Source organism: Chenopodium album, chromosome 24, assembly GCF_948465745.1.
Source record: "Chenopodium album chromosome 24, dcCheAlbu1.1, whole genome shotgun sequence".
Classification (NCBI taxonomy): domain Eukaryota; kingdom Viridiplantae; phylum Streptophyta; class Magnoliopsida; order Caryophyllales; family Amaranthaceae; genus Chenopodium; species Chenopodium album.
Window position 1 is genome coordinate 4,933,386 of NC_137857.1, and position 22,376 is coordinate 4,955,761.

At 35.4% G+C, this 22,376-nt stretch overlaps 3 protein-coding genes across 3 annotated transcripts; 1 reads left to right on the forward strand and 2 right to left on the reverse strand.

The window, feature by feature from the left end:
* The first annotated feature begins 1,126 nt into the window (after nucleotides 1–1,126).
* On the forward strand, nucleotides 1,127–9,331 carry LOC145611158 (synaptotagmin-5-like). The gene is made up of 13 exons (XM_081666437.1): nucleotides 1,127–1,639; nucleotides 1,754–1,858; nucleotides 2,014–2,064; nucleotides 2,459–2,579; nucleotides 4,585–4,706; nucleotides 5,165–5,266; nucleotides 5,752–5,826; nucleotides 6,632–6,711; nucleotides 6,800–6,950; nucleotides 7,071–7,301; nucleotides 8,039–8,323; nucleotides 8,478–8,591; nucleotides 8,974–9,331. The coding sequence occupies exons 1-13, from the start codon at nucleotides 1,535–1,537 to the stop codon at nucleotides 9,115–9,117; spliced, it is 1,686 nt and encodes a 561-aa protein (XP_081522563.1). The 5' UTR covers nucleotides 1,127–1,534; the 3' UTR covers nucleotides 9,118–9,331.
* Nucleotides 9,332–9,808: 477 nt separating this feature from the next.
* LOC145612311 (putative histone chaperone ASF1A) lies at nucleotides 9,809–12,828 on the reverse strand. Its single transcript, XM_081667680.1, has 4 exons — nucleotides 12,628–12,828; nucleotides 11,725–11,843; nucleotides 10,564–10,679; nucleotides 9,809–10,472 (listed from the first exon to the last, which is right to left on the reverse strand). Exons 2-4 carry the CDS (start codon nucleotides 11,831–11,833, stop codon nucleotides 10,074–10,076), a joined length of 624 nt encoding a protein of 207 aa, XP_081523806.1. The 5' UTR covers nucleotides 11,834–11,843; nucleotides 12,628–12,828; the 3' UTR covers nucleotides 9,809–10,073.
* A 510-nt stretch (nucleotides 12,829–13,338) lies between these two features.
* On the reverse strand, nucleotides 13,339–22,214 carry LOC145610034 (bifunctional purple acid phosphatase 26-like). The gene is made up of 10 exons (XM_081665276.1): nucleotides 22,012–22,214; nucleotides 20,957–21,192; nucleotides 16,769–16,969; nucleotides 16,553–16,664; nucleotides 15,972–16,198; nucleotides 15,462–15,600; nucleotides 14,260–14,480; nucleotides 14,007–14,125; nucleotides 13,713–13,903; nucleotides 13,339–13,533 (listed from the first exon to the last, which is right to left on the reverse strand). The coding sequence occupies exons 2-9, from the start codon at nucleotides 21,152–21,154 to the stop codon at nucleotides 13,738–13,740; spliced, it is 1,383 nt and encodes a 460-aa protein (XP_081521402.1). The 5' UTR covers nucleotides 21,155–21,192; nucleotides 22,012–22,214; the 3' UTR covers nucleotides 13,339–13,533; nucleotides 13,713–13,737.
* Between the last annotated feature and the right edge of the window lie 162 nt (nucleotides 22,215–22,376).

The window sequence follows — 22,376 nt, forward strand, 5'->3', positions numbered from 1 at the left end:
TATATTCTTCTCATTATGAACTTTTTTTTTGTAATACATACGCAATTAACAATATTTAACAATAAGTAAATGATAGTTAAAAGTTATGATCCGAATGCTACTGATCTGAATTTATTAAGAAATACTTTTATTGGGGTATATTTTAGGAAACAAGATAATTGTGAATATTGCAAAATATATCCTAGAATATTTTGTGACCTATCTTAGGATACTTGGCCTTGCCCTCCAAGTATATCTACATATATATTGTACATGGGCGTATTGATGAATGTGAATGACAGAACATAATTATTGAGCATAATTTGTAATGGTATCAAGAGCCTGAGTACGATCCACGATTTAATTCTTAAACTTTGTTTTTCATAAACATCGTTCAACCTTTCACCTAGGCTCGAGTGACGGGCCTGGTAATGTTATCACACCGATTCAATTTCGGGGTGATAACTATGTTGAATGGGTTAGGGTTGTGAGGACAGCTTTGAAGGCAAAGAGAAAGTTTGGCTTCATAGATGGCACGGTTGTGAAACCGACAGACTCTGAGAAACTTGAGGATTGGGTAGCCGTACACTCGATGTTGGTTTCTTGGTTATCCAATACTTTAGACCCGATCGTTAGGTCTACGCTCGGTGTTTATGATGACGCAAAGTTGTTGTGGGACAATCTCCGAAATCGATTTTGTGTTGTGAGCGAGACTCGGGTTTGTCAATTGAAATTAGCCTTGGCTGATTGTAAGCAAGGCATGACTTAATTAATTTATGTCTACTTCGGCAGATTGTCGGGAATTTGGGATGAATTAACCACATATGTTTCAGTTCCGGAATGTAAGTGTGGTAAGTGCACTTGCAATATTGTGCATTAGGCATGGATAAAGACCCTAACAAACCTCAATCCTCACGGTTTTTTTTGATCCGGTATTTACGGGTCAAACACTTTGAGAGCGAGGGGGGAGAGTAAGAAATCCCCAATTCATTCCCCACCCTCAAAGTGTCTCTAATGGGAATTAAACCTTCAACCTCAAGGTTAAAAGATACAATATTACTACCAAACCAAACTTAGCTTGATTCATTACAAATTACTCCAATATCAAACTGCTAAATAGGGAGTACGAGTATAATTTTTTAAAAATGTCGGCAACAACTTTAAGACATGAAGCGTTATAGTTAAACAACTCTTTAATAAAAATATTTGATTGGAAGATACAAACACTACCCCCAACAAATCAAATCACACTCTTTTTAGTCAAATTCACTCCATTTCTTAATTCTTTTCAACTTCCTCTGAAAAAAAACCTAAAATCATTTTTTATTTATTTATTTATTTTTTAAAAAATTTTATCAGATAACCCGCCATTGTTTTCTCTCTGCAATTGCAGCCGCAGCTCTCAAATTACCCAGAAAAATTCAGCAAAAAAATCATCAATTTTTTGTTGAAAATATAAATAAGTTTAAATACAGTGAGCTTTAAAGTAGGAATTTTGATTCAAAAATTGCAGGAAAAAAAAATAGAATTTTGATTCAAAAATTGCAGGAAAAAAATGTCTTTTTTCATGGGATTATTCGTGGGAACTGTAGTTGGTCTGTTAATTATCGTCGCTTTTGTTCGCTGTGAAAATGCCAGATCCAAATCTCGTTCTCAACTGGTAAGTTTTTCTTTTAATAATTTTCAAAAAATAAATTGGATTCCATAAAATTTTCATTGAATTTTGATGGGTAATCTTAATTTAATCTTAACTTTTGTGGGAAATTTTTTGTAGGCAGAAACAATTGCGGCGTTTTCTAGAATGACGGTGGAAGATTCTAGAAAGTTGCTTCCTCCTCCTTACTACCCTTCTTGGGTTGTCTTCTCCAATCGTCAAAAGGTCCTTTTTTTTTCCTCTCTTTTTCCTTTTCTTTCAATTTCAATTTATTTTCATTTATTATTCTTTAAAACGACGGTTTTTGGTTGCTAATTTTACTCTCTTTTTTATTTTTTATTTTATTTATTTATTTATTTTTTTGTGGTTGTGATTTGCAGTTGAATTGGCTTAATTCCCATCTCACCAAAATTTGGCCTTTTGTTGATCAGGTAATTCCTTTTAAAATATTAATCAAATTTACAAAATGGTATGGTATTGGTAAAAATAAATAAATGGGCTTTATTAAAAAAAAAGGCAATGAACTAACCATGAAATAGAGTAATATTGATGAATATTGACTATTGAGATGTTATGTATATAAAATTATTTTAATTTTAAATTAAAAGTATAGGAATGTTGGGCATGATCTTTTTTTAGAAACAAAAATTTTAAAAATAGGAAATTTTAAAGGGATGATAGGTTTGATAAGTGGCATGAAAGTTATTATGTTATAAAATATTGGTATAGAGATAGACATTGTCATATAGGTTTACCCCTCCCCTCCAAAAAAAGAATGTGTTTGTTTATGTTTTAAAATATTGGTGTGGATTGTGCTATTAATAGGCAGCATCAGAGCTAATAAGGGAGTCAGTGGAGCCACTACTAGAGCAATATAGACCAATTATATTGTCTTCCTTAAAATTTTCCAAGTTTACTCTGGGAACTGTTGCTCCTCAATTTACAGGTACTAGCAATGTTGCTTTCATTCTTGGATTGTTTTTGTTTGTCTTTACATTATTAGTTCATACTCTGTGTACTTTGTTTGATGGTAGAATTAGTGAGAATGAGTTTAGTCCTCGGCTACTTTCAGGTCCTTTATCCATGTTATATCTTGTATGGGGTTGAAGGATACATTGGACTTTTGGAGTATGTATGTACAAGGGGTATGTACCAAAATACGGGTACAACATTGATACACGTACGTGATATAAATAAGAACCATTGGCTTTCTTTTATCAAAATGCATGTTTAATTCCACATGTTTTGAGTGATGATGGCTTGATATTTATGGGTTATTAAAAAGGTAAACAATGCTAACATCTTACCCAACATTTGCCCGCTCAAGCGGAGATTATACGAAGTAACGAAGCAAGTTTTGATTCAACATTTGCTAGTAATGTCATTGGATCCCCACAATATTCTGCCTGGGCACTAGAAAGAATTGGGTTTTCTTACACTTTGAGGACCAAGAGATGATATTGTTGCCACATATCACAATGATTTGAAGTAGAGTAATGCACCCCAATCTCTGTCAGTATTGGCAGTGATAGTAGAAATGAGATTTAGTTAATAATAAACTGTGCTATTGATGTAGCATAAGACATGCTCCATGGCTTGAAATTGAGAAGTCCTAGTATCAATATACTTCGTATATCATTTGTAAGCAGATACTTTTCTTCTTCTAATGTTATCTGGCTGTTGCCAAGTGCTTTAATAAGCCTATTGTAGTAGGAGGAATAGAAAAAACAAAAATGGAAATTCTGAGGTAGCACTTAGCTTTAAATCAACAGTAGTAGAAGATGGGCATGTGGACTTATTTGGAACATGCCAATTTTGTGGTTATATTTTGTTTTAAGAGAAAGAGACCATCCTAGGATGTGATATAAATACTAAAGAAAGATTGAAAAGGACCCATGTTTGCCATATTATATTCATTTCTGGAAGAGAAATGGCACGATGAAGTAGAGGAGAGTCGGAGGCAGAGTATGCATTGACTAAATGACCATGATGTTAACAACGCAAAGGAGCAGATAATAATGTTTTTTTCCCAATGGTAAATAATCCAGAAAAATCCAAATATCATGCTTGACTGCTTTAGAAGCTTGCTGAAACCATAAAGCAATATTGCAGAAGTTCACATAATTAGGTTAAGATTTATCAATAAATCTGGAAGGTTGATGCATACATTAAGTCCAGCAAGCAAGGAGGGAGAACAATACGTGGGTAATACATAAGTTGAGTGAGCTTGGGAGGCAGGGAAGGAGATGTTAATGGACAAGGGTGGGGAGGGGGGGGGGGGCTGGGGAGCTTATCAATCATCATGGACTACGAGGAAAACATGGGGATTGAGGAAATTTGGTAACTATGTAGCTGGGACAAACTATATGTAGACCGCACAAAAACTATACGATGGAAAGTCAATTCAAGTTAATTTCATCTCTTTCTTCTTTTCCATCTTTACCCTGCCTAGGTTGACATGGTCAAAACTAGTTTTGCCCTTTTAAAGACCCACCTTGTCGCCTTTATGATAACGTTTTCCTCACTTCGCATTGCAATCAGTCAATCACTGCTGCTATATACGGGCATATTTTTTTGCAACTAGAGGAACCACTTCTCCCCTAATGATTTAAATACTTAAATTGTTTTTGAAAACCTCAGTAGGATAGAGCTTAGGATGGTTTAATTTTCTTGTAGGGGGTGAGAGAAACAAGGGGAATGGGAATTCAAGGTATATTGGTGCTTAGTCTTTCTTTGCAAAAAGCATAAAGGCGGTTGTGCTTGTGGAAAAATAAAGACGGCTATGTTTTAGATAGACTAAGTTATGACTAATTTCGCATGGACTACTTATAATAGGGTGTAGGAGTTTACCTGCTGAAATTACATAGCTTGTAAACAATATTATGGTTGTGTTCTGTTGCAAGAACATTTACATAAAAATAATGCTGTTTTCGCTGCTTTTGTTCTTTCAGGGGTTTCAATCCTTGAAGATGCTGGTGAAGGTGTCACTATGGAGTTAGAGATGAATTGGGATGGAAATCCGAGCATTATTCTTGATATTAAAACTAAACTTGGTTTATCACTTCCTGTGCAGGTAAAGCAATGTGTTAGATTCTTTTAAACCCGCTAGTCAACCATTTGGTTGTGAAAGCGTGTCTTTGATATTTACATGTATATGTTTTGGTACAGTATTCTTTCTTACAAGTAATATAAATGCCTGCTACTGTAACAATCTTCTGATAGACTGTTGTTTGATTCTTGTTGAGAATCAATGTTTCAATTTCATTATTATAAACTCAACAACATATCTCAACTAAAATCATGCAAATGCTATTGCAAGTATTTGTTAAACTGTAGACATTCTTTAGACGAAAAAATACATAAAAAAAGTCGATTCGTGAGAATTTAAGGATGTAATAGTCATGACAAGCCCTTGTAGTAAATTTCTTTGTTTTGTTAGCTGATTCTAAGGAAAATAGTACTTGACTTATTTGGCTATAATGTAAGTTTTGAAACCTCTTCCTTGACAATTTATTGGCATTCTTGATGTAGGTTAAAGATATTGGATTCACTGGAGTTTTCAGGCTGATCTTTAAGCCTTTAGTTGCGGAGTTTCCAGGATTTGGAGCTGTCAGCTTCTCTTTGAGAAAAAAGGTAATGCACCACTGTAAATATTCTTGCCTTTGTGACAAATTGTGAAGGATAGTTGCATTACTCAATGCTATGGATCACCAATCATGGCTTCTGGATGACCGTAATAATGTACTGGAAATCTGGAATTTCGTGCAATTTCTCTCACCAAACTAAAATAAATGGAGGTGCAAAAGCAATATTTTATGTGTTCAAAAGTGTTAAAGTTTAGCATATGATACTTACCTTATTTGATGTGAGTCGCTTCCTTCAGTTTTAACATGAAAGGAAGGTAAGTAGTGTGTGTGTGTCTGTGGTGGTGGTGGTGGTGGGGGGGGGGGGGGGGGGAGGGCTTCATCATTTTGTCCAAGTTTAATTGTCTTGACAAAGGCCATACCGCCATATGCTGCGCTCATGAAACTCATTTTCAAAATTCCCATTCTTGTTTGTCTATGTTGCATAACTTGCATTTAGTTTCTCACTAGTATATCCATGCCTTGACATTGCAGAAAAAGTTGGACATGACTCTTAAGGTTATTGGTGGAGATATAAGTACAATCCCAGGGCTTTCTGATGCTATTGAGGTAAATGCTCTTTTCTCTTTTTGCCACTTATTATGTGTCCATGTGAGCTTACCTGTGACTGTAGATGGTACCGGATTAGTAGCTAAATCACCTCATGCTAACTTTTTGTTTATCTTCCTCTTGCTTATGTTCTTCCGCTGGAAATATGATTGTTCTGTACTTCTGTCCTGATGCAACTGGTTAGGAATACGGGACTCTAGATAACCTTGCAGTGTATAACAATTTCAGAGTGCCATTTGGTATACATCATAGGCAGAATGTGTGTCAGACATATGTAGGCTTATCCTTAATCAGATTATACCTCAGGAATAAACTGTACATTTTGTTAGTAATCAGAAACACTACAACGAGCTTTTATAAGGAGAAGTCTTGTCAACTAGTTGCAGTTGTTGGTAAGAACTAAGAAGTACTGTCAGCACTAGTAGCACTCAATTTCGATACTGTAGCACTCAATTGGAGTTATCAGATTAGGTCTCCGGATTAATTATCCCAATTTTGAATATATGGAGATACCCAATGAAACCTTAGGTATGGACGTATGGTCCGTATGGACAGCATTATATTCTGATAAAAAAATAACTTTTAATATTTTTAATGTTTAAATTTTTCTATGTTCATCCCAATGCTTCTAGTGTTTAAAAGTTTTGGTGCTCTAGTGGGGTATTGAATAGAGTCTATATATATTCGTTACCAAATGTGTTCCTTTTCATATATGAAGTGCTGTTGCTGTTATGCTTTGCCTTGCCTTTCTTGTTAAGGCATTTTGTTTCTCTTTTAGATTAATTCATCACTTTTGTCTGTGCAGGGCACGATAAGGGACGCAATTGAGGATTCCATCATGTGGCCTGTTCGAAAAATCATCCCCATTCTGCCTGGGGACTATAGGTATATGACATGACAGATGAGAATATTTAATTGAGCCATGGTATTTATGTTGGAATGCCATTCTGATTGCAATATTTGTATTCATCAGTGACTTGGAATTAAAGCCTGTTGGGATGCTAGAGGTGAAGCTTGTGCAAGCTAAAGAACTGACAAATAAAGATCTGATTGGAAAATCAGATCCTTTTGCTGTTTTATATGTACGACCAACACGTGACAGGACAAAGACCAGTAAGACAATTGTAAGTAATTGGTTATCATGTCTTCAGAGTTTTTTTTTTTTTTGCTTTTATTTATTGTATATGGATACTTTGAATTAACCTTTTATTTATTTAATTTTTTTTTTTTTATTGGACACTCAGAATAACCAGTTGAACCCAATTTGGAATGAACACTTCGAATTCATAATTGAAGATAAATCTACCCAACACTTGGTGGTTAAAATTTTTGACGATGAAGGTCTTCAGGCTGCTGAACTCATAGGCTGTGCTCAGTTCCAGCTAAAAGATCTTGAGCCTGGTAAAGTGAAGGATGTCTGGCTCAAACTAGTCAAAGACTTAGAGGTTCAGAGAGATGCTAAAAACAGGGGGCAGGTGAGAAAGTGTTTTAGTACATTATTTTCCACGACCAAATTTTGGACCCATGACTAATTGCCATTATTTTCTTAGCTGTTTGAAGTTATTGGATTATATAGTACATTATTTTCCGTAAACACAATTTATGCAAAATTTGAGTATTAACAAGGCGTATGAACTAGAAGTCTACCACATCTTCTATAAAACAATCTATTGTGAAATAAAATAAGTATTATTTTTGATATGAATTGTAGGCCTTACCATCTTAGCCGACTTTTGACTAAATCCGATAAAACTTCAGGTCCTCCACATAATTATATAATTCCTTCGTCCCTATTTAGGGTAGAACAATTGTTGTGGAGTTTTGTTGATTAAATGTCAATAAAAGAAGAAAATAGTGGTTATATTTAATGTTTTTTAGTAGATGTGAGAGAAAGCAAGAGTAAAGATGAACTAAAAAGCAATAAAGAACGATATTTAATTGTGAGGACCCACTCAAATGAAAAAATTGAATCATAATACATTCTCTACGTATACTTCATCATTCTTTATAAATATATATAGATAAAAACATTTATGAATTTATTACGGAGTAATATTCCGTGAACTAGTTTGATCTGATTCACTTAGTATACAAACAAGCTTAAATAACAAAATTCAAGCTTGCTGAAACTATATCTAGCATATTTTTACTGTTTGAGATCTCTTTCTTTGTATTATGTCCTTAATAGAGGTTGCTTGATTGTCTTTTGTAGGTACATGTGGAGCTTTTATACTGTCCTTTTGGTGCTGAGAATGTTACAAATCCTTTTGCATCCTCTATGACTTCTTTGGAGAAGGTACTCAAAACTGAAGATGGGATTCAAGAAGTCGAAAATGGGACTAGTTTTGCTCCCAAGAAGAGGGAGGTTATCGTCAGAGGAGTGCTGTCTGTAACAGTGATTTCTGCTGATGACTTGCCAGCAGTAGATTTTACGGGCAAGTCTGACCCTTATGTGATACTTACTATGAAAAAATCTCAAACAAAAAACAAAACTAGAGTAAGTATTGGATGACCAAATACAGGATATATTATTCCTTTCTGTTTTAGCTGCAATTCATTTGGGTGGATGCTTATTCAATCTTCAATTATCTTGTTATCAGATGATTTAATAGAAAAGTTAATGTGTAACATGATAATCTTTGTGCTCGCAGGTTGTGAATGAAAGCTTGAATCCAGTTTGGAACCAAACATTTGACTTCCTTGTTGAGGATGGGCTTCATGACATGCTAATGCTGGAAGTATGGGATCATGACACATTTGGAAAGGTGCAGATTTATGTTCATCAATATTCTTTAAAACTTACTTGAAAAAAGCTTAAAGGTTCACTTTGAAGTCCAGGATTTTTTTTTTGGGGATTTTTTTTGGGTCATGGTGGTGGTTGTGTGTGTGTGTGTGGGGGGGGGGGGGGGGGGGGGGGGGGGGGGTGTTGAACTTATTTAGTTTGGAAATTTGGGTTAGCATGGCATGTTTGTACTTTGTAGTATTTGCTTGATGAACTTGCTTTTATCTCCATAGTTATCCACATTATTCAGTAAATCAGTAGCTACTAAATCATACTCATATTCAACAATTAATTTATCGAATTAGTTCCTTGTTTCAGCTAGCATGTGTTGTAACCTTTGTTTCATATTTACCTGAACTCTGCAGGACTATATGGGTAGATGCATCTTGACATTGACGAGGGTTATACTAGAAGGGGAATATAGAGAAAGTTTCCCATTGGATGGAGCTAAAACAGGTACTGTGAATTTGTTTTTGAAGTGGTCGCCTCAGCATGTCTATCGCGACTAACAAACCTCAGATTCTGCTGTACATTATACATGCTGCTCCTCTGAGTGTGTACAAAAAGGATCAATGGGGAGCTGTGAAGCATATTTAAAGAGAAGTTGCATTGAAACAAAGTAGACATATTTATAAATTTTGTTACGTTCCTGACTAAAGCTGCAAAGCATTTGATGTAAATTATTGAAACTTGAAGAAAATAATGACAGTTTTGTTCCTTGAATTCTCTCTCTGCCCTTCTCTTCATTTAGGGTGTACATAGCCTGTACACTTACTAACTACTACTCGCATATTCCGACGAACTCAAAACATCCTTGAAACTGATTACTCGTTCGCATCAGATGGCTTAGTGTTCAAACTTCTAAGGAAGCTCAATACAATGAGGAAGTGGATCTTAATAAATACTATGGAGCAATTTTTAAGGGACAGGGGGATTACTTTTTGGTGCATGGCTAATACAATATTACTTACAACAATTAGTCTAGTATCATCGAAACCTAAATTCAAAAACGGGCTGTGCTTTTTTAAAATGAATGCAAGCCATTATTAATTAGAAACATTCAATTTTGCATCCACTTATATTGAACATAGACGAACAAGGTAATAGGAAACAAACACACCATTAAACTCAGTCATCAGAAATTAAAGCAATGTCTTTGAAGTCTGATGGACATGAGACATGCACATAGTTACAGAAACAATAAGATACATTAAACCAGGGAGCACAGTAAAATCTCAAAAATGAAGGCCAATCATTATAAGTAATGAGGTTCAAACTAGTATGTGATTGCTGATCCAACAATTGTACAATACAAGTGTATTGTGTACATTTGAGCGTCTCCTAAAACAAATCACACTGTATGACTTCTATGCGGTTTCACATCCTCTAGAATTGGTATCAAAATCATTGTGACTAGTTTTCTCTGACTATCAGCAAGTAACAACTACTTTTATTTTGCGAAAATCTATTCCGGCTTATCCAGAGAAGGTGATGGCGGTGGGAGTTTGTTCTGTTCATTGCTTTCTGCAGGCTGCTCTTGTGGTGGCAGTTGCTCTTGATCATTGATTTCTGCAGGTTGCTCAGGTGGTGATGCTGCAGGCTGTTCACTGTGTTCAGTCTCCTCCGGGTGAAAATTTATGGGAAATTTTGTAACCCTTGGCTTATCAGTCAATATGTTCCTTTGAACTCTATCAAGCAACACCTTCTGAGGTGGTTCTTCTCTTAATTGTTCATTGTCATAGTCATTGTTCACATAATATCCAACTCTGATAAATTCTTGTCCCATGTAAGAGCATGTCAATAGCAACACAGTGACACCAATAATATCCTCTTCGCGAATTTTGGATGGATCTGGTGGGTCTGCCTGAAATGAGGCACAAAGTACATTGATATGACATTCTCACATTATTGGCAACCAAAATTAGTAGCAAAAGCATGATACTATGATAGATAACCTGAAGAACAAAACGATAGTTGCCCACGTTGACAGGTCCTACAAGCACGCTTTCCAAGAGTTGATCATAGGTCTCATCTTCAGCTGATCCCACATAGATGAGTTTCCATTCTATATCTGTAAACATTAATGCAAAGCAACTACACTTGAACAACCACTAATTTGATGACCACATCCGCAAAAAATTCAAAATCCAACACAATGTTACATCCAAGAGGATAGTTGAAAATTGTAAAATAGCTTAGTCAGCCTTCATTATTCAAATGATTCCCTTAATCCTAAAATTTCTCATGTTATGGTTCTTTCTGCTACATCGTTTATGCATAATGTTGCTTATGTCAGACCAATATAAGACAGTCAAAACTACAAACTACCAAGAAAAAGCGCTAGTATAGAATATAAAACCATTATTTCTTCCATAGTTCCATTACTTACATCCATTGTAACGCTAGATATATTGTACAATCCAAATTTCCAAGGTTAGTAAAAGAAAAGATGCCCTCATTTGCTCAATACATTTTGGCCAGTAAAGAAGATAGCAAACAACCCACTGAGGATCCTGCTGCCTAAGTGACGGTGTGGAAAGTTTTATGCTGCCTTCCCCTTCTCCCTACTGAAATAAATGCCTAAGGTAGTTAAGGGTAGAAGAATTGAGAGTAGTGAAAGTTATATTGCTTAAAGGTTCTCTACCTTGTTGTAGATCCCTCCATTCCATATAGCATGCAGTATTATAGGTTTTACTCACTTTCCCCTTTTATGTTGCCCTCTACCCCTGTCCTACTCCATTAGGAGCACTATAGGCTGCTAATCTTCAACACATCAATCACACCTGCACAGACACTCCTTGCCACACTCGCACACACAAACTTGCCTAATCAGTCTACCACAGTCCACAAGGATGCTTGCTTATGTGCACATGACATATGCATGGCTATGTTAAGCTATAACACAAAAATTCAACTTTTAAAAAGACCCCCATATCAAGCAAATTGTCATTCCTGTCAACTGATATTCACTTTCAGGCAACAATACGATATCAAACTAATGGATAACATAGTGGCTCTCAATATTAGCACTATTCAAGTACATGTGACTGCCAAGAACAAATCAAATTAAAACGGATTATATAATATGCATAATTTACAAAGCTAAAATGACCTACCATCTTTAAGAGAAACAACACACTCATAGGATATCTCGAATTGAAATGGACTGAGAAACGGTGCTGGATTATCCAAAATGGCGACATTAGTAATGTTGACTGCACTCATCGAATTTCGGCTGTAAAAGAAAAAAAAAGCCCCTTATTTATTGATCAATTAATACACCAAGATTCAAGAACCATAACACGTATGAGAAATCTAGTTTTGAGATTTAAGCATGATACTGAAAATAGTCAAGCGAGGATGAAGCTAGAGATTTATAGCCAAAAAACGAAAGAGAATTCATTTGCACCATTCAAATATTAAATTTGTGCTACTATTTAATCATTACTCAAGCAAAAGAACATGTAATTCATGAAAAATTGTCTGATTTCGGCACTTGATTCCAGGAAAAACAAGAAACCTCCACACATCAATTAGCTTATTAAACATCATAACTCCAACTGAAAAGCAAAGTACACAACTTCTTCACCACAAATCGTAAAAACTTCATTTCATTATGAGTTTCTTTATCCCCAATTCCCCAGCAACAGTTTAACCAACAAATTAAGAACTCTTAGAGCATAACAGCACAAGTGATGTAAACTGAAATCAAGTAAAGTAGTAAAAAAACCACCAAAATCAGAATTAAACACTCCAAATTTTATAAAGATTTGATAAACCACAATTAAGAGGTGTAACCCTAATCGCGAATTAAACCCTAAAATTTAATTCCAACAAATGAACAAACGATATCCAAATTCGAAGTTCAAAAATTACAATTCAATAGAAAGAAAGCAAATTTAATAGAGCAATAACCAATTGGATAGATACCCAGATCATAAAATCAAATGAATTGAAAAGGGAACCCTAAAAAATCAGAATAACAGCATAATAAAAGTAAATTGCAGAATAATTTTTACCTGCTTAAGTACACAAAAATGGTGGTGAGTGAAGAAGATAAAGTAATTGGAGACGAATCTAAGAACTTTGAAATGAGATTGAAAATAAGAGAAACCCAGAAAAATTGAGTCTTTAAATTGTAGGAAAAAGAAAAAGGAGGGAAAATCTGGAAATTTGGGGGAAATTAGGGAGGGAAAATGGAGGAATGAAAGGGAAATACAATTTCAAAATGATCGTGTATCTTTTATTCCCAAGATGCCCTCATTATTAGTATGTACTCCGTATTATCTACCTTTTTAAACCACAAAAGCGTGTTATGTTACTCCCTGTGAGTCTGTGACCCTATATATTTTTTCGGCTCCATTTGACTTTCATAATTTTAAGACGTTTTTTTTAAAATTATGTACATATATGATATATCCATTTTTATATGTATAAAAGTTGAAACTAGTATTAATAAAATATACAATGAAACAATTTAGATTGATGGAAATTTATAGTCAAAATTCCAATATTCCTAGTAGAAATTAGAAAAAATGCATAGACAATATCTTTTTAATATGTCTCTCTGCTATGTTGAAGAAACGAACGATCGGAGTTTCGATCAGTAGATTATGCGCTAATTGAACGTAGTCGTTATCCATTTCGTTAACAATACTAATAGGAGAGAAAATTTTAAAAATAGTGTTAGAAGAGAGATTGAAGGAAAAGTGAAGAGGCAATGTCTTTAAAATCATGCCAGTTCTTATAACTTCAATGCAATATTGTAACCAAACATCTCAAGTTACATATTTAAAATAATAGGCAAAATTGGCCTCTACATTCTGAACTAAATCATAATTACAATTATTCATATGGAAGCAAGTTAAATTATCTTCGTTTCATCGCTTTCCTTTCATTGCTTGCTTCTCCGATTATTGCTTGCCCTGTATAGCCATCACAACAAAATTTCTCAATAAAGTTCACCAAAAACATAAACATAATTTAGCAAACCAGTTATAATGATGCAAATATTTCAAGTACTGAAGATGCACAATGAAATATTCTATATTATAGAGTAACACTTAAATCTCTGGAGGAATGTGCAAAGTATCAAAATCTTTACCTTCAAACAGAATCAAATAGTGTACTTAACGGTATTGGTTCAGTAGAATCATAGGGTCAGTATGCACTTTCAACCCATCATCATTTCGGTTCCAATGATAGAAAGCATGCGTTCTGTTCTTAATCTCCAATGTCGAATGTCCATAACTTGATTCTCTGAATGCAGAATATTGAGGTTGTGGATCTATGAACCTGTGTAAGGAAAAGAGATACTCGGTTCAGTCACCTGCTGTTTTAAATGATCTCAATATGCAGTAGCATTACAATAATTACTATGTAAAAAGTTTAGCCTCACTTTGAAAGACCTTGTTGATTTCCTCCGTCTCCCACATTTATGTAGAAAGGAGCTGCTTTGTCTGGGACAGGATAACATTCACCACTAGATACACGGTACTTTATGTTTGAGATTCGATTCTAACAAAAGAAAAATACAGTATAAGTTATGTACCACTCACTCGCATCATGCTAGCAAACCTGAGACGTAATTAATTAAGTACTTCATACATGTTTTGCCTCGTAAATCAATGTAGCTTAATAAGCAAACCTACCGATCTTTCATATGCATGAACGTGGCCAGCAAAGACTACATTAACCTTGTAATAAACAAACCATTCCTCAAAGACAGAGCGCATACTCTCTCCTTCCATAAAATTTGCTTCATTGCTGCTGTAAAAAGGAATATGCATCAATACAATTAACCATGGGGTCTTCTCCCTGTCCACCCTCTTCAGCTCTTCCTTAAGCCACTTCCATTGTGGCATGCCTCTCGCTGTGAAAAATCATATATCAGTCTCAGATTGGAAAAAGGTACGCACACTAACATATTTCTATGGAAGTGCATGATAAACAGTATAGTTGTTGTAAACAGACAAGACACGAGTCACGCAACCAACTAGATGATTTTTCCTCACAATGGCAGACCCAGACCACATTAAAATCCTCATTTTTTCAAACTTACAACTGCAACTGGAATTTTAAACATCAAACATGGAGTGACAGTAGAAAGCAATACTTTAAAAATATAAAAGAATCAACATGGTCTCCCCCGCCAAGGGAAACGTATAGTAAACAACATATTTAGAAAGGTTGATTTTAGGCCTGAAACCACCTCAGAAATCCGTAATGTAGTAGGAACCTTTTCAAAATTGTTAAAAAACTGCTGTACTGCAAAAATTACTACACTATTTATTCTGTTTTTCATGATCAAATTCATACACTCTAAACATAGGGCTGAATTAGTCTTATAAGAAATGCACAGAGAAAACATCTTGAACCCACTGCTGCAATTGCAGAGACCTTACATTCACTCATTTTTCTCTGATCTGACATTCAGTTTGAAATTTAGGAGATTTAGACATTTCCACGCCAAAGCCTATAGTGAAGTAGTTGCCGAAATACTTGGTCCTCAAATATTCAAGGGAGTGCCATGCCTACTGTAACTCTATCATACTGATCAGAACTCAACAACTATTAGGTCTTATGCTCAATTGTCATATTCTATTGTCTTCAGGATGGATTGCTCAGGAGGCATTTGCATATGAGGTTGATGAATGTAAAACAATGAACCAAAAAGCTATCTACCTTTCCCATGTATAATATGGCTGAGAAATGATTGCTTACGCCTCAAGGTTCCAACTTCCAAGGTGCCATGACCATCTCCACCCACCCCACCCCACCCCACCCCCTTACAAATATACAGTAGTACATATGTTATTCCAAAGAAATAGATGCAAGACAGACAGAAGCTTACCAAAGGGAGAATAGCTGGAGAGCACTATGATGTGGGCAGATGCTCGCCGGATAGCATACCAAAGAGGATCACTGCTATTACAAGGTGCATAAGGTGTAGCATACCTGTAGAGGTATGACTTGAAAGGAACAACTTCTCCCTGAACACAGATTAGAAAAAAAATCAATAGGTCAACTAAAAATGACAACAAAGTCATATATTTCAAAAGACATGATTCACACATCATATAATCAGAATATATATGAATCTTCTGAAAGTTTGTCACACCTAAACAACTGTGAAACACACACAGAATCACCACCCTACCCCCAGCACACACACACACACACACACACACACACAAAGATATTGTAAACTACTTTGCAAAATTTTATCCCTCCCAAAAATGATATAATCACTTGATAAATGCTCCAAGAAAGCAAAACCATTTCTCCTCTTATAAAAACATTGTCAAATGCAAAATCAAGAACATCAAATTCTTCAGACGGAAAAGAAATTCAAAATTTTTACCAATTCAGGCAAGTATTCTATTTCATGATTTCCAACAGACCATATCCAAGGCTGGTATGCAGCAGCCTTTTCAACTAAAAGTCCCCATGTATCCCATCGAATTCCGATGTCATTGCAATGATATTTATCAGCGTAAGAAAGATCCCCAACATATAAGACAGTTTGGGCTCCACTCTGAAGGTAATGCTCAAGTGTAGAGAGAGAATTATACGTCTGGCCCAAGTCACCTGAAACAGACAACAGAGAATGAGACCAACTATAAAAATCTTATCTCTTATATACTCTAAGCCAAATACAGAGGTAGGGTTGCGAGTCATCGTTTCCGGGTAGGATAAAACAATATGTTTGAAATTGGCAGCAGCTTCGTGTTTTAAAGTTTTTTTTCCAAAGGCATATGTAAGTTACATAAGAGATGTCTTTAAAAGTAGCACTTGAGCTGATAGTGTTCTGGAAAACCATCTCTAATACTCAAGCTTACTGCTAAAATATGTAAAAGCATAGCCAGAAACTACATAACAGATCAGAATATTTATGACAAAAATCGAAGAAAAAAAATCTTCCACAAGAAAGGTACAACAAACCAATAATGCCAAATTTGTATGAGGAATCTGGATTAATCATAGGAGGAGTTTGAAACCAAAATTTGCGGGATGAGTCGTCACTTCCAATCTTGTAATAATACTTTTTGTCATACTGTATTGCAGAAAACAAAGCAAAGAAGGAAAGAGAAAAGATGTAAGCCAATGAAGCTGTTAAAACCAAAAGTAGGCTCGCTAGCCACCAACAAACTATATTACCTCAAGACCATCAACAAGACAATGGTGGATATATCCAGAACTATAGTTGTAGAAGCTGTAGTTTGCAACTGTGCCCTCGGCAGAAAAATCAAGTAGATCCTCTGATGTTCCATATTGAACTTTGCTAGATCCCGGTTCATCAGGTGTCACCCACGAGATTATAACAGCTTTTCCATCATAGTCGCCTTGTGTGATATGCACCTTCCACCACAGCAACCAAACGGATAATCAACTTAAAGCAAGACTAGAATATATCTTATTTTGGAACACTGAAGGTCATCTTCAGCCAACAAACATCACCCTCACAATATTCAATTGTTACTTTTGATGTTTAGTCAACATGATAGCTTTTCTTCTTAAAAAAATAAATAGTTAGGCTTGTTACCAGAAGGTTAAATAATATACCAAGGTGACAAGCTGTTATTTAAGGTGGTTATAGATTCTCACTATATATGCCTGTGAGCCCCTTGATGAATTTCTTGAAATTTGACTTAATATACTTAACCACAAAAAAGATGGCTTATAGTAACTTCAACTTGTGTCTGATTTCAGTAGGTAACTGTATAGGATATAATTTTAATTCCCCAACGGTCCAGATCACATAAATAAAGAAGATAAGAATATGGACTTAGTGTGGGCAGAAAAATTGCACCGATGGTGTTATGAACTAGCATAACTGGCCAGGCATTATTGGTAGAAAGTGAATTTGATTAATGATGCTGAAATTACAGAAAATTAAAAATAAATGTCAAGTGATCAAGTAATCGAGAGACTAGACGTACTCCCAAAGGAAACTAGTTAAGTAAGGCTTAAATAAACTTCTCTTGCTGCCTCCTACTCCTACCATGCTCCACTATTTATATAGACTTCCTGATTTCATGATCCTCTAACTTATTTCCTGCCTTTCTTCCTCCATGAAATGAGACTTCATTTGTTATGGGTACTTTTCTATCAAAGAAGGTTTCATTATGAATAATTGTAAACTCCCAAAATCAACAATGGGAGATTGTGGGTAATGGTGTTGAGTAGCAAACAGCAATATATAAACAAACCTAGGATGCATGTATGATGTATCAACAATATGGTAGGTAATGAAGACTATGAATTTGGGTTTGATAACCCAATGAAAGAATCCTGACACCTTAATAGGACACTAGCCACTAGGATGCCATTTGGGTAATTAGAACCAACAGTTGTAGCTTTTGATTACCAATGCAACACAATTTTGAAATAGCAGCATAGTTTGAAACGAACTCATTCTCGAGAGACATTGTACTATAGTAAATCTATAGGTTGGTCTGTTGTGGTTCCAAACCTACTCTTATGACCCCAAGGATACCCCACACTCTCATTCTTACTGAAAGTATTACAAATTTTGGTCTGAAAGTGTGGATTATACAGAATTCTGCTTTGGACAATTTTCAACTTATCTCGACTAGAAAAAGGAAAAAGGCTGAGTTGCTTCTCATGGACCCCACAAGACCCCGGGAGGTCATTTGTGTGGTTGAAACCATCTGTTGTAGCTCATTAACCAAAGCAACTAATTACAGTACAAAGTAACCACATTACTGAACCAAACTCATTCTTGGAACTTCGTGGACCTATAGGAAGGCTTGTTATGGTGTTCCAAACTAAATTTTATAAACCTGGTAAACACTCTACACACTTATTTCATTTTTGGAAAAATTTCTATAAATTGGTCTTAAAGCGTGGAATATAGCCTTCAATTTTGGATAATATTTGACTTTTTCGGGCACAAAATGGAAAAATGCTTGGGTATTTACCATGGACTCCACAAGACCCTAGGAGGCTATTTTGGTGGTAAGAACCATCTTTTGCAGCTCTTGACTACCAATGCAACATAGTTTATGAAATAGCTACATAATTAAACCAAAACTCATTTTTAGGACTTTGTAGACCTATTTGTAGCCCTATTATGTTTCCAAACCAACATTTATGATCTCGAGGTGCCCCCCACACGCTCACTTCATTTTTGGAAAAATTTCCCGAAATTGGTCCAAAAGCGTTGATTATAGCCTTTAGTTTTGAACAATTTTTTACTTTTTCGGACCCTAAATGGATTGATGTTGAGGTGCTTCCCATGGAACCCACGAGACCTTAGGAGCCATTTGGGTGGCTAAAACCATCTCTTATAGCTTTTGACAACCAATGTAATGGAATTATGAAATATCCATGTAATTGAACCAAGCTCATTCTTAGAACTTTGTAGACCAACTGGCACGCTTGTTATGGTTCTAAATAAACTTTTATGATCCTACGGTTTACCCTACGTGCTCGCTTTAGTTTTGGAAAAATTTCCCAAAATTAGTGTGAAAGTGTGGACTACTCTGAAAGCTTGCTTTCTATGGACCCTAATAGGCCATTAAATCTTGGAATTGAAATAGCCACATAATTAAGCTGAATACACTCTTTTGATTTTGTAGAATTAGTAATAGGCTTACTATGTTTTAGAATGAACTTTTATGACCCAAAACGACACCTCACACTCTCATTTCAGTTTTAATTTGGAAAATTTTCTCAAAATTAGTCCAAAAGCATGGATTATAAGTTTATAACCTTCAATTATGGATAATTTTCAACTTTTTACAGGACCAAAAAAGAGAGAGGTTGGGGTGCTTCCTATGGACCCCATGAGAGCCTGGGAGACTATTTGGGTGATTGAAATCGCCTAGTTTGCCTTTAAATTGTCAATTTAGCCGGTTATGTACACGCCTTCCTTAATTAATTGGAGGCCACGATGTGCCTTTATGTGATTGGGTTCAAGCTGTACATGATACAAACAAAATATGACCCCAGCATGTATGTCCTACCATCACTTGAGTTTTCTAGTTTGGCTTCTAGAGATATTTTTGGACTCAGCAAGTTTAATAGTTTATACATCAAGGTGCTTCTCAATGTTGGCCCACTTGGTGACTGGAAGTCCAGAACGATCTCATTCATGCCTTGGCCACCTCTCGTTATCATGTCTTAAGATGTATTGGGCTTCACCTAATGTTTCCTTGCCTTACCTTGTGATGCCTTGGATTGGTATTGTGTTGCCATGCCAAAATAAGGTACTTTTTTTTTTAAAAAAAAAAAAAAAAGATGAGGTGATTTTATACCTTCTTTTCATGCCTATGCCCCTTGCCTAGGCCATGGAGTGCCTTTAAGCTTCCTAAATGTTTATTGTGCATTTTCGATTATACCCGTGGTACGGCTGGTTAATTACATATGGGCCATATGGCTGCATGATTGGCACCAGCCAAGCACAATCAATCTGTGCAGCCTGCCTTTCTCTACTAAAAATTGGCTTATCTCCTTCAAGTCTTGCACAAATCATGCTTGTGATGCTCATTGAAAACTCTCCAACTCGACTTCCATTTCCAAATGGTTTCACCTTTGAAATATTCATAGAGGAATTATAGCTCTATGAAGAGCTTGGTTTCTCCTTCAAGTCTGGAAAGCACTTAACCAAAATCCAAGCCTCACAATGCATCATGGACCATCTAAAAGCTTTAAGCAACAAAATTAAGCAACTAAGATGCATTATCACCAAATAACCTGTAGAATTGGAGCCCTAATTATCACCAAATAACCTGTAGAATTGGAGCCCTAATTATCACCAACTAATATAGGGGAGTGGCAACCATTTAGAGCAAAAATTACCGGGAAGCAACATAAAAAGGGTTCTATGTCTCTATGATTGAATTGATGAATCTTAGCTTCTTCTCTGAAGAATATTTTTCTCTCTAATCTTTCACCATTCTTAGACAAACAGTAGTAATGGATAATTTCTTCCACTATATAAAGTATATATTACACTTAAAGCAGAATTTACAAGGTTAAATTCAAACCATTCCAATTCCCCACCTTCCCCGAAAAGTTAAAAAATTATTTGCAGGAGCGCATAGTACGTCAGCAAATTCATATGCAAATCCCACGAGCCAGTCACAAGGCACAGGGCACAACAAAGGGAAGGTAGCACACAATGTTTGAGACGCAAAACTACTGTGTTTTTTGGACTAACAAATTTCAATTGAACACTAATTGCTAAACAAGACAAAACACAAAGGATATTAAACTTGCATTGTTTCTGCATAAATTAAATTATTCAATCCTCGTTTAACCACTTAAATGGAGAAATTCCAATCCAGAATAAAGGGATTAGTCATGAGTGTAGGTGCTTACCTGTTGAGGTGCATTACGGCCCTGTGGAACTTTGAATATTTCACTATCAAGAGGTATATCAATTGCTGGCCACTCTGACCGAACAAAAGTGCTTGTTATCCCAACACTCTCTTCGCGGATACAGCTAAAGAAAACCATACTCATCAGAGGTACAAAAGGAAATGGAATCGCCCACAACAAAATCCTCTCCGTCCTCATCGTTGCTACTGACAGTCACCTGATGCTTACATATACTCCTGCATATACAAGACAGCATAAACCACTTAGTGCAATTTTGAGACTAAATTATTAGACTAGACGATTTATGTTCCGATGCTTCTTCCCTTCTTGACAGCAACATATTTTCTTCAGTACTTTTAGCACAATAATATATCATAACAACAATCAAAGGATTTGTGAGTGCACAAGCTTTAGTAAATTTCCTCTTATTGTCTTTTTTTTGGGCATACAAGGTCAACTAAGGGAGTGTATGGCAACTTGGCAAGCACTTCAGATACTTTCCACCTCATTCATTTTTTGTGATTTCGACTCCGAAAACTCACTTTGGCAAATCATTTAGCTAAATTTTACTTCTTTTGAGCTCCCAAATTAAGTTAGTTTGTCAATTTAGCAAAAGAATGAAGCTTTTTCAGATCAAATAACCATCAACCTTAGCTTGTCAATATAACTGGTCTTTTTTAGATTCTAGCCAAATTTTCAATTCAAGTTTCAATCACATTACTAGCCGAAAACACCCTAAATCAATCAAATTAAACAGCCAGAAATTTCAAAATTCCAACCAACCCAATTCCACTAATCATTTCATAAACCCAAAAAAATTAAGTGTATTAAAAAACTTAACCTTAATTAGAAAAACAATGGGTTATTTTGATCCAAATAATGCCTTTAAAAATTAAGATACATCAACTTTTCATTCTAGCTTCTAAAAAGCCCCAAATTGATAATTCAGCAAAGGGGCATACACCAGCAAATTAATTTTTAACAAAAAAAAAAAAAGAAATTTGACAAAGTTAATCTTAAAATATCAGAAATTTATTAAGAAATGGTGGGATTACCTTGAAGCATCAATGGCAATGGAGAACTGAGGAGAGAGAATGAACATGGTGGATAAATTGAAGAACAATGAAGACTTTTTTTTAAAAAAAAATAAAAAAAAATAATGGAATTGGGTCTTTTTTAATGCAATTGAGACATTCAACAGAATTCATGCTTAGATAATGAGATGATGAGAGGGCAGATGATGAAACAATTAAACAAACAAGACTTTCATTTTTCAAATTTTTTTAATAAGAGTTTGGATTTGATTCTCTTACAATGCTGTCACTTGTTAATTGTTAGAGGTGGCTATTGGGCCGGGTCGGGTTGACGGATGCAACCCAATGGCCAATCATGAAATCCTTATCCACCCGTCAGCCAGGCT

Bases quoted from the DNA above. Each gene is read 5' to 3' on its own strand.
- LOC145610034 (XM_081665276.1), bottom strand. From the start codon at position 21,154: ATGAGGACGGAGAGGATTTTGTTGTGGGCGATTCCATTTCCTTTTGTA. The intron at 16,970-20,956 runs GTAAGCACCTAC...CTGTGGTGGAAG, and splicing joins GCCGTAATGCACCTCAACAG to GTGCATATCACACAAGGCGA. The intron at 14,481-15,461 runs GTAAGCTTCTGT...GATTTTTCACAG, and splicing joins CTCCAGCTATTCTCCCTTTG to CGAGAGGCATGCCACAATGG.
- LOC145611158 (XM_081666437.1), top strand. From the start codon at position 1,535: ATGTCTTTTTTCATGGGATTATTCGTGGGAACTGTAGTTGGTCTGTTA. The intron at 1,640-1,753 runs GTAAGTTTTTCT...AATTTTTTGTAG, and splicing joins CCAAATCTCGTTCTCAACTG to GCAGAAACAATTGCGGCGTT. The intron at 8,324-8,477 runs GTAAGTATTGGA...TTGTGCTCGCAG, and splicing joins AAACAAAAAACAAAACTAGA to GTTGTGAATGAAAGCTTGAA.
- LOC145612311 (XM_081667680.1), bottom strand. From the start codon at position 11,833: ATGAGTGCAGTCAACATTACTAATGTCGCCATTTTGGATAATCCAGCA. The intron at 10,680-11,724 runs GTAGGTCATTTT...TAATGTTTACAG, and splicing joins TGTTGTTTCTCTTAAAGATG to ATATAGAATGGAAACTCATC. The intron at 10,473-10,563 runs GTTATCTATCAT...GCCTCATTTCAG, and splicing joins ACTATCGTTTTGTTCTTCAG to GCAGACCCACCAGATCCATC.